This window comes from Physcomitrium patens, chromosome 24 (assembly GCF_059467195.1).
Source record: "Physcomitrium patens ecotype Gransden chromosome 24, ASM5946719v1, whole genome shotgun sequence".
NCBI lineage: Eukaryota > Viridiplantae > Streptophyta > Bryopsida > Funariales > Funariaceae > Physcomitrium > Physcomitrium patens.
Window position 1 is genome coordinate 10,653,503 of NC_143433.1, and position 16,342 is coordinate 10,669,844.

The 16,342-nt window shown below is 32.0% G+C and overlaps 2 protein-coding genes across 9 annotated transcripts; both read left to right on the forward strand.

Moving 5' to 3' along the window:
- The first annotated feature begins 179 nt into the window (after positions 1–179).
- LOC112276480 (uncharacterized) lies at positions 180–2,427 on the forward strand. Of its 2 annotated transcripts, none has more exons than XR_016500672.1 (6): positions 180–416; positions 637–737; positions 1,076–1,145; positions 1,428–1,555; positions 1,682–1,745; positions 2,007–2,427. XR_016500672.1 is itself a non-coding variant. In XM_024507843.3 (6 exons), exons 1-6 carry the CDS (start codon positions 315–317, stop codon positions 2,113–2,115), a joined length of 480 nt encoding a protein of 159 aa, XP_024363611.1. In that variant the 5' UTR covers positions 180–314; the 3' UTR covers positions 2,116–2,427. The 2 variants fall into 2 exon arrangements, 1 of the variants encoding a protein (XP_024363611.1); XM_024507843.3 differs by having other exon boundaries at positions 1,522–1,555.
- A 2,176-nt stretch (positions 2,428–4,603) lies between these two features.
- On the forward strand, positions 4,604–6,536 carry LOC112276497 (uncharacterized). 7 transcript variants are annotated; one of them, XM_073530924.2, is made up of 3 exons: positions 4,604–4,964; positions 5,099–5,202; positions 5,386–6,536. In XM_073530924.2, the coding sequence occupies exons 2-3, from the start codon at positions 5,140–5,142 to the stop codon at positions 6,091–6,093; spliced, it is 771 nt and encodes a 256-aa protein (XP_073387025.1). In that variant the 5' UTR covers positions 4,604–4,964; positions 5,099–5,139; the 3' UTR covers positions 6,094–6,536. The 7 variants fall into 7 exon arrangements, with proteins under 7 accessions (XP_073387025.1, XP_073387024.1, XP_073387026.1 ...); XM_073530923.2 differs by having other exon boundaries at positions 5,103–5,202; XM_073530925.2 differs by having other exon boundaries at positions 5,119–5,202.
- Positions 6,537–16,342: the final 9,806 nt, after the last annotated feature.

Here is a 16,342-nt window from a genome sequence, read left to right on the forward strand (position 1 = left end):
TATATATATATATGAAAATTACGGACATATTTAGCTCATCGTATTTCGTAGTTGCCTGGCACTACGAATACTAAAAGATGTTATATAATTAATCGTATACATATCTACGTAAGTTCCTTGATTATATGCAATACATTTGTTCGAGGCTTTTCCACGTTCCCGCCCGTAAGCCCTAATCTCGCACATGCGTCAAGTCATCGCCTGCCCCCGTTCCCATTTCCGACCGAAATTTGTCCGAGATTTGCAGGAATTTCGGGATTTGTGGCCTCCGACTCGGAAGACCCGAAAGTGCCCTTTCTACTGAGTTCAGCATAATGTCAGGGCAGCGCGTGACGAGCAAACCGCACCAAACCCTAAATCTCCTCAATGTTCGACAGGATCAGCTCCTGGAAGAGCTTCGCACAGTTGAAAAGCAGGTAAAAGGAGTTTGTCACGTCGGGCCAAGTTTGTCAAAGGCTGTGTTTGTCCACTGATCACGTAGTGCATCTCTGTTTAATCGTTTTATGACATAGCAATTGAGGATGTTTAAATGTGTTCATGTTCCTTGACGCTAGTTGCGTTACTTTCATTGTGCCTGCTGATGGCCTGGACTTGTGATCGATAATGAGACGACGAAATTCGCCTTGCGATGTGTAGTTGTACGATTTGGAGACCACATATCTGCACGACTCAAGCCAGTGTGGTAACGTGCTGAAAGGTTTCGAGGGTTTTCTTTCGTCGATCAAAGGTTCTGGCAAGTAAGTGAAGTTCTCCAGATTTTGTGCATTGCAGTGTACGGAGTAATGTTACATTACAGTTTGAGAGCTTGGTTGAATCACTGACCGGCAACTTGTCGAGGGTTCAGGGAAGTTGGGAGAGGGTTGCGAGATATGGAATTTTCATTTCGACGTACTCTCTGGTTTTCATTTTGATTGGTTGCGTGTAGTATGAACTCATCACCGTTTCCATCCGTTTTGTAATCGTGAATTGACGTGTTGGTCTCTCATATTCTTTATACTTTTCAAAAGAAGTAGATCAAATGCTGATGGGTCGTATTAGACGTTAAACCGTGGAATTTGAATGTTCTGTTTGTAAGCTTGAAGCGGCCGCGAAAATTTCAACCTGAAGATCGTCTCTTCTCTTTATCATCAGTGACTTCGCCCGTGGTAATTTACTCAAACTCTTCTGTTATTCGATCAGTTGCGTTTTGAAATACAAGCAGAACCGTCGATTACTACGGAAATCATTCATGTGCTAATGAGGTGATGCATAAAACTGTCAGCCTACTTACGGAATTTCCAATTCTGCTAATCCACTTATTTTCCTCCATTTTTGTCAAGGTAATGGTTTGCATCTCACTTTGAGCTTGAAAATAATCTGGCTGCTTTTAACCATGTGGTGCTTTAAGATTTGGACTAGAATTGATGTAGAAGCTTATTTTCCTGCAGCTAGATCCGAGTCATTACACCTCTACGGCACAATGCCAGGGACCTGGTGACGCGTTTTGGCGATTAACCTATTTGTGGATTCCCTCTGGTCCAGGTGGAGGAGCTATCTGGAGGGGGCCGTGATGCAGGTATGCTAAAACAGTGCAATAGAGGCTTTTGTTATGTACTGATTGGTCTCCCAATTATGAAAGATGACCTTGAAAGGTTTATTCGCTATTCGTCGCTTTTGTACTCAATGTCACTTGTGTTTGTAGATGGAAAGATAGACGGCAGTTTGCATGGGCGCACTAAGACAAATGGATTGTTCGTAAACGGACCGTAAGCACTGCCTCTTGAGACTTTGAAATGCTCTCTTGAAAGCACTTCCTGGTTCAAGTTTTGCTTTCTTTTCATGCGACAGGAATTTAGATTGTTCACAGTGAATCATTTAATCTCTTGTGGAACCATTCCTTTCAGTTCTGTGTCTTGTCATTCTTTTGCAGAGAATACTGTGATTCTAATGTAGTTCACGCCATAGCTCACTTGGAACTATCGTCTTGAGTTTCACGGCTTAACAATGATTATGCCATTATTCTGCAGTGGAAAGCAGAAGCGTGGTCGAACTGGACCAAGAGAAGGCAAGAGGATCAAGCAAGTTACTGATCATGGACAAGACGAAGAGGATGACATTGACGGCTTCCTTAAATAGGAGAGCTTAAAATATTCGGTGACGGGTAAAGAAAGTGGGTTCATTTTTCTACCACCAGCTTACTTCATACTACTCTAGAAACCATATTCAACAATCAAAACATTTTCTTTGAGAGGGGGGATTCTCTCGGATTCGGGTTTGGGAGGGGACTGTATATCCTAACTAGCTGAAGATAGTGGATACAGTTGTTTTAGACCAAAGCTTCTGATCATCCATTACAACATTCGCACATAATTTTTCTTGTTCACTCAAGTGAGCAAATGTCTGCTGTACATAACTCCTTCAAATGGTGAAATCTGCATTTAGCGTGAACTGCACTTAGTTTTTCCTGGTTTGTTACAGCACTTTTCATTGTCTTTAGAATAAAAAGATGACAAATCCTTTTTTCTTTTTTTTTCTTTTTTTTTTCCTCAACGACCGTTCAAAGTCTGGTTCCAATTTGGGCTGTAGCAATTTTCTAGAATGTGATCTGATTCAAGGATTCCCGTAACATAGGGTTCTCAGAATCTCCAGTCTACGAGAGTAGCCTCTAATCACCACAAGCTTGGGCAAACACGACCAAAAGCAATCTAAAGTGACTAGACAGGCGTTGTTATAGAAAGTCTGACGTGGAACTTCACCTAGAATGAGATCTTCATCCAACGAGAACGAATTTAGTTGCAGAAGTGATCTGAGGAAATATGGGGATTGATTGTGCATGGCATGGTTGACCAAATCTTTTCATAATTCGTAACTGCCCCAATCTACAAACTTGTATGCACCTAGACTATGATATTAGTCAACTTTGTAGCATTTGCCCTGTGACCTTTCAATGAGTCTTAGTCAATCCAAGTGCTTTGCTCATGCTTTACACGTTGAAGTAGTAGTTCTTGTTTGTATGTCATGACAAATATCAATAAACAAATAAATATCCAGATTTACAAGGTTCCAATTGTCATCCACTTTGAAGATTCTTTTTGAGGGTTCTTATATAACTTTTTAGTATAACAAAATGTAATACTGTTATCTAGTCAATGGGTGTTTTGCTCAATTACTATTTGATCTTTCAGCCATATGGATAGGACAAGTTGCAATTATAGAAGAATATTAAAAAAAATGATGAGATTCAAAAGTATCACTATAACAGGACTATTTTGTGAATTTTTCGTCTCATTATTTAATAATGTTTTGTCATCTTGTGTCTTTTGATTGGTATAAATCTAGGTAATTGGGTTGAAATCGAAATATGTAATGAATTATATTTATTTAAAATATTTAAAAGTAAATGATAAAATAAATAGGTCTTATATATATATATATATATATATATATGTATTTCTATGCTTTGAATAAAAATATTCATAATAACCAGATATTAATATTGAACAAAGATGAATGAATATTGACAATTAATAAATTATAATATATATATATATATATATATATATATAGTATTGCTAATGCCATCATAGTTCTTGCTACTACCACCACAATCTTCTATCCACTTAACATATTTGTTTAGTTTTGTTATTCCAATTAAAATTGTTGTTAATATATATATTGGGTTAAGTTGAAACATACATTTAATTTTAATAAGAATATCTTTAAAAATTAGTTGTAGTGGCAATGACAATAACTATGGTGATATGTGGTGGATGACAAACTATGGTGGCAATAGCAAAAAAAAGTGGTGGCATTAGAAACACCGTATTTATATATATATATATATATATATATATATATGGTTATCAAAAATATACTTTAAAAAGTGAAGTTTAGGAGGAATAAAAATTGTAAAATCATGTATATTAGGGTCCTAAATAAATTTTTAAATAAAATAAAATTTCCTGCCTTATTTAGTAACCCAAAAAATATTTAAAATATTTGGCTACTTAAATAGTCTAAATTCCAGGAATAATAATTGCCATACAAATGATATACTTTCTTAAAACACTTAGCCAAATTGAATTAAAAAATAAAAAATAAAAATAAAGTTGTGAAAGTAAGTCATCAACAGGTTCAAATCAAGGTTCACATGAGAAACATGAAATGGGGCCTCAACTACTTCCACAATTTGCAACTAATGACTTGTTCTCCAATCTCTACAAGGAGAAGCACGTTTTGCCTCCACATCCCACCCATCACACCTATTTCATATTTCTTAGGCAGCAAGTGGACACAGGGCGGCGCCCCCACTGTAGATAAAAACCCACTCAGCGGTTTTCATCAGTGAATCCAATTTGGGGGTATGTAGTGATATCCACCAAAATGGTCATGATTTTTCATAACTGTTTGAGAATAAATGAAACGGTTAACTGGTTGATAAGAAAAACAGGGAACTGGCCACAGTTTGTCTGCTCATCAGCTGTGTGGCCAGAAAAAAGAACGGCAAAGTTGCAAAGCGGTGTGTTTGAGCCGTTGTACCTGCCGAAGTGAAGGGGTTTGGATTGTTAGAACGGTTCAATAGCACCTGTCCACACTACACAACGCCTCTTCACCACCCATCTAAACATGTTCATCACTTTACGTAAAACATTCATGCGGTTCTATGAGATTCAACTCCATAGAACCCACAGAAAGTCTATCACTCTCTCTTGCAAAACTCCACAAAGAGAGTTTCTCCCGGACAATCTGGTAACAAAAATTTGCTCTGTAGTTGAATCTCCATGGAAACATCGTGGTCGAAACTCACGAATGTTATGGCCACACACAGCACTTGCAGGTTTCACATAGACGAACGAGCTAGATTAGGAGTGTGTGAGGCTGATTTTTGAAGAGGAAACTTGCAGGCAAGAGCATATTGTGCAATATGAATACTCCTCCTGATCATGTTTCAGCTGACCGAAATTAAATTTAATGTCAAGTCGATGGTAAAACAATCTCAAATCTTAGCTATGGTGTTTTCAGTCTAGACTTATACACGATGCTGTGTTGCTTAGTTGTTGGATGAAGACCATTGACATCTAACTTTGTGTCAATTTCTGCACGTTATATTTACAACAAGCAAGTGAGGAATTGATACAGTAGTGCCCACATCAGAAGCAAATGGTGCACGTATCAGGAGGCCCAGAGCGGCCAGTCAGTCCGGCTTGCAACTCCAAATCGGGTGTAAGTCGTAATTTAGCCAGAATTTAATCTGTTTGGAAGTTTCGCAAAATAAGCTTTAACACGGACATTCTTGCATGGATGTGGAGTAATGACTTCATGATGATCCCATGACCGCTAGAGACGCTGCTCGCAAAGAATTCTGCGACGGGCTTACAATATTGTCCATTTGGTTAGATTCTACAGGAGGGAAGAAAGTGCATCTGTAAGGTATGCACCTGCGGCTTCCACAAATGCCCCCAGAAGCACACATCCGTCTTCACCAAATTCGGCGACAAGACAATTTCAGAATATTGCGCCAAGTACCCACAATGGCCAGTCCCGCAGAAATTCATCCGCAAGGTGCCCCCATCCGAGCACGCCAACCTCAGAATGGCCTCGGAGACGACCTACAGCGACGACTTCGTCAAGCACCCATTCGGCCCCGCGGCCTCACGCCGCCCTACCCAACTAACCACCCAAACTGGTGTACTGCAAAAGGAAACGACCTACAATACCTCCTACTGGGATAAATCGAAGCAAATGCAACCCAGAGTGAAAATGCAACCGGAGAAGCACGGATCCGGGGCCAAATTCTCCGGCCAGTCGCTCTACTCAGTAGAATTCACCAACCCCGGCCGACAACCCCCTAGTAAAGTGGTCCGTCACGGCGACAGCCTTGGCTCACACGGTGCCAAATTCGACTCCGACTCCACATATCACGATGATTACAGGCAATGGAAAATCCCAGCCAAGCACCTTCATAGGAGGCCGGACAACCCACAGCCTACAGGTAAGATCGAAGGCCCGACAACGTATCAAGCCGACTACCAGAACCGCAAAATCCCCAACCAATGCCCTGTTTCTGTCGGCAGCAAGCCCTCGATCGTTTGCGGCGATCACATGTGCTACTGAGTCCACTCCATCGCTGTGCGTGGATCACTAACCCAGACTCTATTCCGCGAATTCCCCGCCTGTGATCGATCGATCGATCAATGGAATAAGGCCAAAGTGCTGCAGAACACATGACTTGCCTTAAAACAGACAACTTTAGAATATCTACCAACTTTCATAATCTTCAGATTACGTTGATTTATTTACGTAGATTCCTCGTTTTTATTGAAGATACGCTGACCGGGCGTGATGTATTGATATTCGATAGGTAGTCAAATAAATATGCTAAAACCAAAGAATTTTGATAAAGCCATAATATTAACAAGATTTTAAAAATATATAGATTAATGAGACGAAAGACAATTTCATATTTACTAGTACCTATATCAATTATAGGCTTAGGAGTCTTTTGTTAATTATTTTTAAAAGAGTATTTTTAAGAAAAATATATTTTTTTTACATAAGTTTTTTTAATGTATTAATTTTATTTTTTTAAAATAAAAAATACATTCTTTATTTATAGATTTATATAAAATATTAAATTAATGCTATCTATTTCATACCTAGCTAGGATTAGTGGGAATGGGGGAACTAGGAAATGGAAACAGGAGGTGGATGTACAATGATGGTTGAGACATGTAGATCAATTTAACAAAATTTTGAGTCATTTTAACATTATCACATATATATATATATATATATATATATATATGTATAGTTAAAAAACTACAACTTGAAGCTAGTATATATTTTTTTAGGAATTATTTTTAAATCAGTTGTAATAAATTGGTTTACAATTTATAAGAATCAAGATAAATTGTAGTTTTTTACAATTTCCACATGTGGGTCTAAACAATGGCTTTGACACAATTGAAAGTGATATATTATAGTATTTAGAGGGCATTCCATTACTTATATCATTGTCCATTTATTAAAATCTTCAAATCAAGTAGTATTTATTATATTACTATCTTTAAGTAAAATTACAAGGAAAAATTAGGATTTTATTGAAAGATTAGGTGTTGATTGTATGACAATTATTTCCTAAAAAATCAATTGGACAAATTAAAAGTATCCACAAGGTCTAGCTCTATCACATCTTAGATTTTACGGATCTAATTTACACAATCCAACAAATAAAGAGTTTTACTATAATTTTTAAATAAATGAGTATTGTGGCATGGATCTATAGAAGCTAGGACTACAATGTTGCTAGGGCATTGAAGAACTATGCCCCACAATGTGATAAGCCTTAATAAAAAAAAGAATCTAAATCTAAACATAGTAACTTCAACTTCCATGAGGTTGTTTGCAATTTGAATGACCATAGGATGTGACCATCAAAAGCACCACATGATTGCGTTTGTGGACTCTATAGCATCATTGTGATTTATTGATTAAAAGATAATGAAAGAATTGGATTTTCTAGTGGTAGGAAAGTTAACTCTAGTAAATATGGATATTTTGTTGCGGACATAGATATTTATTTTAATAATTATCAAAATAATATGAATAAGTGGAAGTATATAAAAATAGATAAGCTTGATAATATCTTGTAGAGAAGTTTTTTAGAAGCTTTATATATACAACTTTGACTTTATATATGTTTGTAATTGATTAATAGATTAGAAACTTGGCCAACAAATTAGCCACTTGTCACATATGTTGGTAATTTATTATACAAACTAACCATTTGGCACACATGTAAGAAACTTACCTTGCAAGTTAAGACATGTGTCTTGCAAAATAGACATGTATTAGAAGTTATATGGAACGTTGCTATATAGCTTTTAGTTAGATAATATATATATATATATATATATATGGAAGTAAAAATGAAGAATTTTTTTATTCTTGTCAATTCTTTTCTTACTTCTAGTCTAGTTTAAAGAAACTTTAATTTTCTTGTCTTTTTAGCAATATCCATTCCAATTTCTTTTGAATATACATATTTACTTATTTCTATTTTATCATCTTTCTTTGAAAAAAGTCTTACTTATTTATTTATCTTTCATCAAGTTCTTATCCTTGACAAATTAACAAGAATACACATATTATATGAAAGATATATATATTTTGATTAAGAATAGATTATCTCTTTTCTAATAAAAAATAAATAATATTAAAAATTATAGATTATTCACTTCTAAATTCATATCATTTTTAGTATTTTTTTAATTTTTTAGTCCTCTCTTCTATTTGTCTTAAGAGATATTAGACATCTTCTTGTCTATTATGTTATTATGACTAAGCTTATTGAAATATGAATACAATAGTACAAATATAAGAATAATTAAAAAAATTAATACTTATAATGCATCAACTCAATTTACTGCCATAAAGAACAATAAGATTGGAGGAAAGTGAAGATATAAAGATAGTTGGAGTTGCTTCAATATCAACACTAAATCATCTAAGTTTTCCTATGGAAAAAAATCATTTAAGTATTAGAAAACTAAGAATTATCATATTTGAGAAATTCCATGGTCCAAGAACAAAATTTTAAGGATTCATCAATCAAATACAATTGGTGATTGAACTTCAATCTCAAAGCTATCCAAATTTAAAAACAAAAGTTAAGTTTATTACAACACCACTTTTAAATTTTGCTCTAACTTGATTTTTATCTTTTTTTAAATAATGTGATCTAATATAGGATAAGTTGGAGGTTTTTTTGGTTGAATTTTGATACATATATGAAAAACATGATGCAATTTGTATTGCAACCAATAAGATTTGTATCTTGCGATAAAACAATCAATTAATAATATTATATACTTTACAATTTTGAAAACTTGTAATTGATATCAAGTAAAATGATGTTGTATTTATTAGCTAATTTTTCTATAAATTATAATAAAAAATAAAATAATTAATTCTCAACTTACTTGATCCTTAAACATCAAATCAAGCAATTGACTTTGTTCAAAAGTATAACAATTGATTATTTGAATTTCAATTTGAGAGGCGCATAAGCCAGTCTTAATATTTTTATAATTCAATGGTAATATCAACATCTTTTTAATATATATGTATATGTATATATATATATATTTGAAAGTAGAAGATATGCAAATTGACATGATATATTTCAAACTTCTTACTGAATAAAAAAAGACTTATCATTGAAAAAAATGATAATATTTATATTGTGGAGAATCTAAATACACTACTCAACATTGTCCAGAAAAACAACACAACTATAAAATGAAAAGTATGGCTATTAAAGAAGATAATTTATCAAAAAATAATTTTTTTTACCTATAATAGGAATTATGTAGCTAGAATTTTATATAACACCTAATAAAAGTTATTTTTTTCTTTCAAAAGTATCTTTTTGTTTTACAATTGATATTAATTTAAGTCTTAAATATCACAAAACCTCTACCTTATTAGATTCAAGAGCCTCAATTTATTTCTCAGATGAAGAATTTGTAAAAAGATATAGCATTCCTTCAAACAACTAATAAAGAAAATTAAACATGTTCATGTAGGAGTAATAGGTGGTCGTCTATTGTCTTCTAGAGATATTATCTATAAAATCTTTTCTATAGAAGTAGCAACTAGTAGTTATAATAATTTTGTGATATTCAATATTATTGAATTTCTCTATAATGTAATCATTTTAGGTTTATTATAGCTAAAAAGTATAATCTTAGAATAGATTGGACTTTTTATAGTCTTAACTTTTTCTATAATATAATTAAGAATGATGTTAATCGAATAGAAAGTCAAATGTCTAGTACAACCAAACAAAAACTTTGAAAATACAAGAACTTTCTTACATGCTATAAAAAAATAAAAAAAATCTTATTATTTTATTTATGCTACATCCATTTTTAATAGTAATAAGACTTCAAGTAACATTGTAAGCCAATATTAAAATCATTAAGATTTCTTAGAGAAGAAAAATATAAATATTCTTTTAAAGCATTGTTCCTATGATTGCTCAATTGATCTTTAAGAAAAAATTCAATTACCATTTGAATCAATCTACAATTTATTATAAAATGAGTTGGTTGAACTCATAGAATATATTGATAAGAATCTGGCAAACACTTTCATACATCATCCAAAATCTCCAAGAAGAGCTTCTATCTTGTTTGTGAAGAAAAAAGATGGATCATTTCAGATATGTTTAGATTATTGAGGATTTAAAAAGATCACTATCAAGAATAGGTATTTAATATCTTTGATTTTTAGACTTTTTTATCAATTTAATTAAAATAAATCTATATTAAAATAGTTCTACAAAGAATATGAAATTTGATACATATCAAAGAAGGAGGTGGATAGAAGATTACATTTTGAACTTTGTATAGATATTTTAAATACAATGTCATGCCATTTGGATTCACAAATGCACATTTTTTTTTTAATATCTAATAGATGGCGTTTTTTAAGAGTTTTTAGATGATTTTATTATTTATTATTTGGAAATCTTAATTTATTCTAAAAACATAAAAAAACATAAATTTCATGTTCATCTTGTATTACAAAAATTAAAAGATGCAAGACTCTATGCAACAATAAAAAGTATATATTTTATACTATTGAAGTCAAATTTTTATAATGTATCATTTCAAATGATGGACTTATGATGAATCTTAAGAAAGTTCAAATTATTATCAATTGAAAGATCCTAAAAACGATAAGAAATATCTAATATTTTTTAAAATTTATCAATTATTATTTGATCTTTATTAAGAATTTTTTTCAAGTTGTAACTTCACTTATACATTTGATTTGTAAAGACAAACTTAAGTGGAATTAAAAAATAGAAGCAAAATTTGAAGCTTTAAAGATAACTTTTATTTTTGCACCAATCTTGTATTGCATTTACTTTTCTAAGCTATTTTTTATGGAAATAAATGCATCATAATTTGCTTTGAATGCCATATTATCACAAATGGAAGTAGATGATAAACTTCATCTAATAGCTTTTCATTCAAGAAAATTTTCATCAACCTAGATCAACTACAAGATCCATAATAAAAAGCTTGATATTGTAGATTCATTTAAAAAATGGCACTATTATCTAAAGATTTTTCAAATCCAATCATTGTGTATACAAATCTTAAGAACCTCAAATATTTTACATCATGACATGTTTTAAATTATTGTCAAGTCTGTTGGAACATGTTTTTATCAAGATTCAAATTCAAAATCATTTATTAACCAAAAAATGATAAGGTTTATTAGATGATCTTTTTAGACAATCTTATCTTATATCAAAAGAAGAAGATGTAGCTTTTAATCAACAACAAATTTTTTTTTTTGAAATAAAGCAATTTTATTTTTGAGCAATGAAATCAATACTACTTATTGATTCAATTTTTTTTAGGAAGTTCTATCAAGTATGTCTTTTGATTCTCTTGTTCATAATATTAAAAATATTTATTTAAAATCTTAAGATACTTCAAATTTTCAATTCAAAAATACTCTATTTTATTTTTAAGGATACTTAAATATTTCAATATGACAAAAATACTATACAAGAGATTAAAAAAAAAAATTAAATGAAAGAGTTTCATCTAGAAAGTTAACTAGAACTTGATTAAATTTGATGAATACAAGATCAATACCAAGAGAGGTGAATTACAACTATAAGAGATGTGTTGTCAAGACTAATAATCTCTTTAATTTCAAGTTCAATATATATTAGGTATTAAGAAGCTTCTCAAGAAATTTCCATGTTGCTTGAAGATAAATCAATCCTAAAAAGCTTCTAGGACAACTTTGTTAATCTTCCTAAAACTTTTTAAAAGGTACTAAAATATTTTAAAAACTTTTAAAAAATATTTAAAAAACATTTTAGAATCTTTTAAAATCTAATAAAATATTTTTAAAATATTTTAAAAATCTTCTTGTTAAACGTCCGTAACATCACTTTTTCTTCTAGTTTTAGATTTCACAAGGAGTATTAGTTTTACATCTACTTTTTTTGTTAAATATAACATCTTTGTAATAACTTCATAAAGAAGTCATCTTAAAATAGGTTTATATTTTTGAGGATAGTATTGATAAAATTCTTGTACTTTTTGTAGTGCATTAATTATATTTTTTGCTAGTTCGCACATATGTTCATTGATATTGTAGTCGCTCCAATGAATAAAATACTCCAATCTACCTCTTCTTTGTCAAAAATCAAAGATATTTTCTACCTCATATTCCACATGATTATCTATTTTGATGCAAGGCAATGATGGTTGTATTCTTCTTGAAATAATTGATTCTAATTAAGCTTCTAAGAGAGAAACATGAAAGACTAGATGTACCTTTATAGATATAAGTAGTCTCAACTAATAAGCCATTGGATGGATTTGCTTTTGAATACAAAATAGCTCAAGTCTTTCATAGTCCAACTTATTGTAAGGTGGATTAATCTTAATATTTTTTTGAAGAAGCCATATTTTATCTCCAATTTGAAAAATAAAGGATTCATTTCTAAATTTTTTCAAAGATGCTTAATAAGAATCTTGAATTACTTGTAAATAGATAAGAAGTTATATGTCAATGGCTCTTTAATATGCAACAATATTTCGAACTATTTGGGGCAAATACCATTGAAGGAATTATGTATGCAGCCAATTATTTGAAGGATGCAGCAACTATTTGGGGCAAATTCCATTGAAGGAATTATGTATGCAGCCAACTATTTGAAGGATGCAGCAACCATTTGGTGGCAACATGAAGTTCAAAGCTATGGAGCTCTAAGTGGATTTTGTGATTTGAAGGAGTTTGACATTAAGTTTAAGAATCAATTTTAGCCCATTAATACAAAGAAGATAGTATGTGTTCACTTAGCAAATCTTACACAATCTAGGTCGATGCAAGATTATGTCTTCCAATTCAAGTCTCTATGTTTCTAAATTAACAATGTTTTAGAGGCGGAGATGATGGATTGATTCCTATGACATTTGAAACTTGAGGTTCAGTAAGAAGTGGAATTAAGGGATCCACAAACATTCAAAGAGGCAATTTGGATCACAGAGAGGGTCACTGTTATAGATTTTAGGAAATGTGGAGCACAATTTATAGCACAAAGTCGTATATTCTTATCTAATATTATGGCACAATAATCAAAATCAATGGAGATTGATATCCTACAAAGATCATTGATACTACAAAGACGACAAATATTAGTACAAAAAGATTTGTATTTCTATTATTGAGAGTCAGGCCATCAAATCGAAGGTTGTCTAAAATGTCAAAATTCAAGCATCAGCAAAATAAAGGAGGTTTATAGTCTCAAAACTCATCAAGTTGATAATGAAACAAAGTAGAAAAATGAAGCTCCCTAATAAAAGTACTGAAGACTAATATTAGAAATAGCTACTATTTCTTAGAGACAAATGGCATGGCCTTGGATAATAATAAAAAAAGTTGGCTAGTGCATCTTATGGGACTACTAAAAAGACAATCATATCAAGTGCTTATAGATTGTAGTTCTATAAAAAAATTTATCTCAATTGAAATTACTGACTGACTTGGAATTAAAATTGAGGTAATCAAGGGAGGAAGTATATACCTTGTAGATGACCAGAGAATGATTAGTGAGACATGTGAAGAAAAAACCTTGAGGTTAACTAAGCCCTACATCTTAAGAGAGAGATTCAAGGTGATAAAGTTAAGATATGATGTTATCCTTAGTATGCCATGGAAAATAAGCAAGTTAATTAGATAGTAAGGACAATCTTCTTAAAGATGGTAGATGCAAGGTGATTCTTTGTACCTCTATATGAAGTAAAGATGAAAGATAATCTGCAATGAAAGATCTTATTTATAGGAACGACTTTTATGAAGAGACAAATACAACATAAGCAATCGGTATATATGGTGGTTCGAAATCTTGCATCAATAGTAGTAAAGACAGCCAAAAGAATAGAACAAGAAAATCATTTCATATGAAATTATTGAAATATCTTTTCAACTGACCTATCTATAACGTTCTTCTTGATGAAGGTGTTTCTTTTCAAATAGAACTATTGCTTGGATCCAAACCAACAAGTTGACTAATTTATCACTTAACACTAAAAGAATTTGAAGAGCTATGAAAGATATTGGATGAACTCTTGAAATAAGGTCTCATTTCAAAAAACACATCACTATAGGAAGCACCTATATTCTTTGCATCGAAGAAGGATGGTGGACTTTTCCTTTGCATCGAGTATCAATGCCTCAAAAAGCAGATTGTTAAGAATGCATATCCACTTCCATATGCAGATGACCTTCTTGACCAACTTTGAGGTGCAACCATCTTTAGTAAATTGGATCTTTGGAGCAGCTATTGGCAGATATCTATTACAAGAGAGGATGTAAAAAATACAGCAATTTGTATACGCTATAGATATTTTGAATGACTAGTTTTACTTTTGGCCTTAGTAATGCTCCAACCTCTTGTATGGATCACATGTATAAATTGTTTTAAGACCTTTTAGATAAGTATGTAGTTGTCTTCATTGATGATATCTTCATATATAATAAATTTCTTGAAGAGCCTAAGTAACACCTACGAGAAGTGTTGCATCGACTATAAGATAATTACTTCTATTGCAAGCAATCAAAATGTGAACTTTGGAAGTCAAAAGTCATGTTTTTAGGGCATATGGTGTCTTCTAAAAGCATGCGTATGGACCAAGATAAGAAGAAAGCAGTAGAGGATAGGCCAATCTCCAAGGATGCTTTTGAAGTCTGCTTATTTTTAGGCCTTGCTAAATATTATTGCCATTTTGTTTGACAATTTGCAAACATTACTGTCTCATTGATAAACTTATTGGAGAAGGGTGCCACATTTAAATGAAAATTGGAGCAGCAAAGCGCCTTTGATAGATTGAAAGAGACACTCATTACTACTCTAATATTATAATTGTATGATCCCAATCTTCTTTATACACTTGACATTGATGCTTTTGACTTTGTTATTAGAATAGTCCTTCAACAAGATTTTGATAAGGACCTTCAACTTGTAGCGTATGAATCACGCAAGCTCAGAAGGATAAAGCATAATTATTTTATACATGATTGAGAACAATTAGCAATTGTGCATGCCACAAAGGTGTAACAACATTATTTGTTGGAGAAACCAATGGTTGTTTAGACTGACCATCGATCCTTACTAAACGATTTATATTTAGAAATATAAAATCATAATATTATTATTAGTAAGAATAGTTACATTTTTTTGATATCTTGCTCAAGTATAAGCAAAGGAGACAACACATTACATCAAATAACTTATTGCAAAGACCAAACTTGATAGATAAATCAAGAGATAAGATTTGTCACCATAGATTACTTCGTGTCATTGTTTCAAATCGGAATCCATGCTTCACGAGAAGTTTTTGGCAAGTCTTATTCAAGATACTAGGTACACAACTTGCTATACCTAGAGCCTTCTATTTCCAAATAGATGGACAAACAGACCATGTAAATTGGATCTTGGAAGATATATTATGAGCATTTGTGACAGTTTATTATAATAATTGGAATGAATACTTGATGTCCTTGGAATTTGATTAAAATCATAATAATCAAGCAAATATTGGTTATTTATCATTTTTCCTTAATATTGATCAACATCCAATTACACTAGCAAATTTCCATCATTCTATTTATATCAACAACCTGACAATAGAAAAATTTATACAATGACTTACAACGGCCTAACAAAATACATAATACCACTTTCTTATTGTACAAAATCAACAAAAGTAATATGTACATAACCATCGGCAACACAAGACCTTCTAGGAGGATGATCAAGTGTTATTCTCCAATGCCAACTTACCACATGCTACATCAAACCAAATCCGTAAACTAACACCTTGGTGGCTTGGACATTTCTTCATTTCTGCTATGATTTTTGATGTCGCATACCACCTTGAGCTTTTGCCACATATTAGAGTCTATCTAGTCTTAAATGTTTTGCAACTGAAGGAATTTCATATCAAGCTAAAGCACTTTTTGGATTGATGTCAATCACCACCACTACTAGTTGTAGTTGATGATTAATTAGAATATGAAGTAGACAACATTCTGGAGTATTATTACCTTCGCCACGGCACTGGATATTCACAACTTCAATACAAAGTTCTTTAGAAAGGTTATCACATCTATGATGCAATGTGAAAACCTACACAAAATCTTATCTATTACTAAGAGACAATTTGGAGATACCATTAGGAATAAAATAAGGACGTTCCACATTAGTAGAGGGGGATTAATTGTAACAGGATATAGATAAGATATTTGTATTATTGACATATAA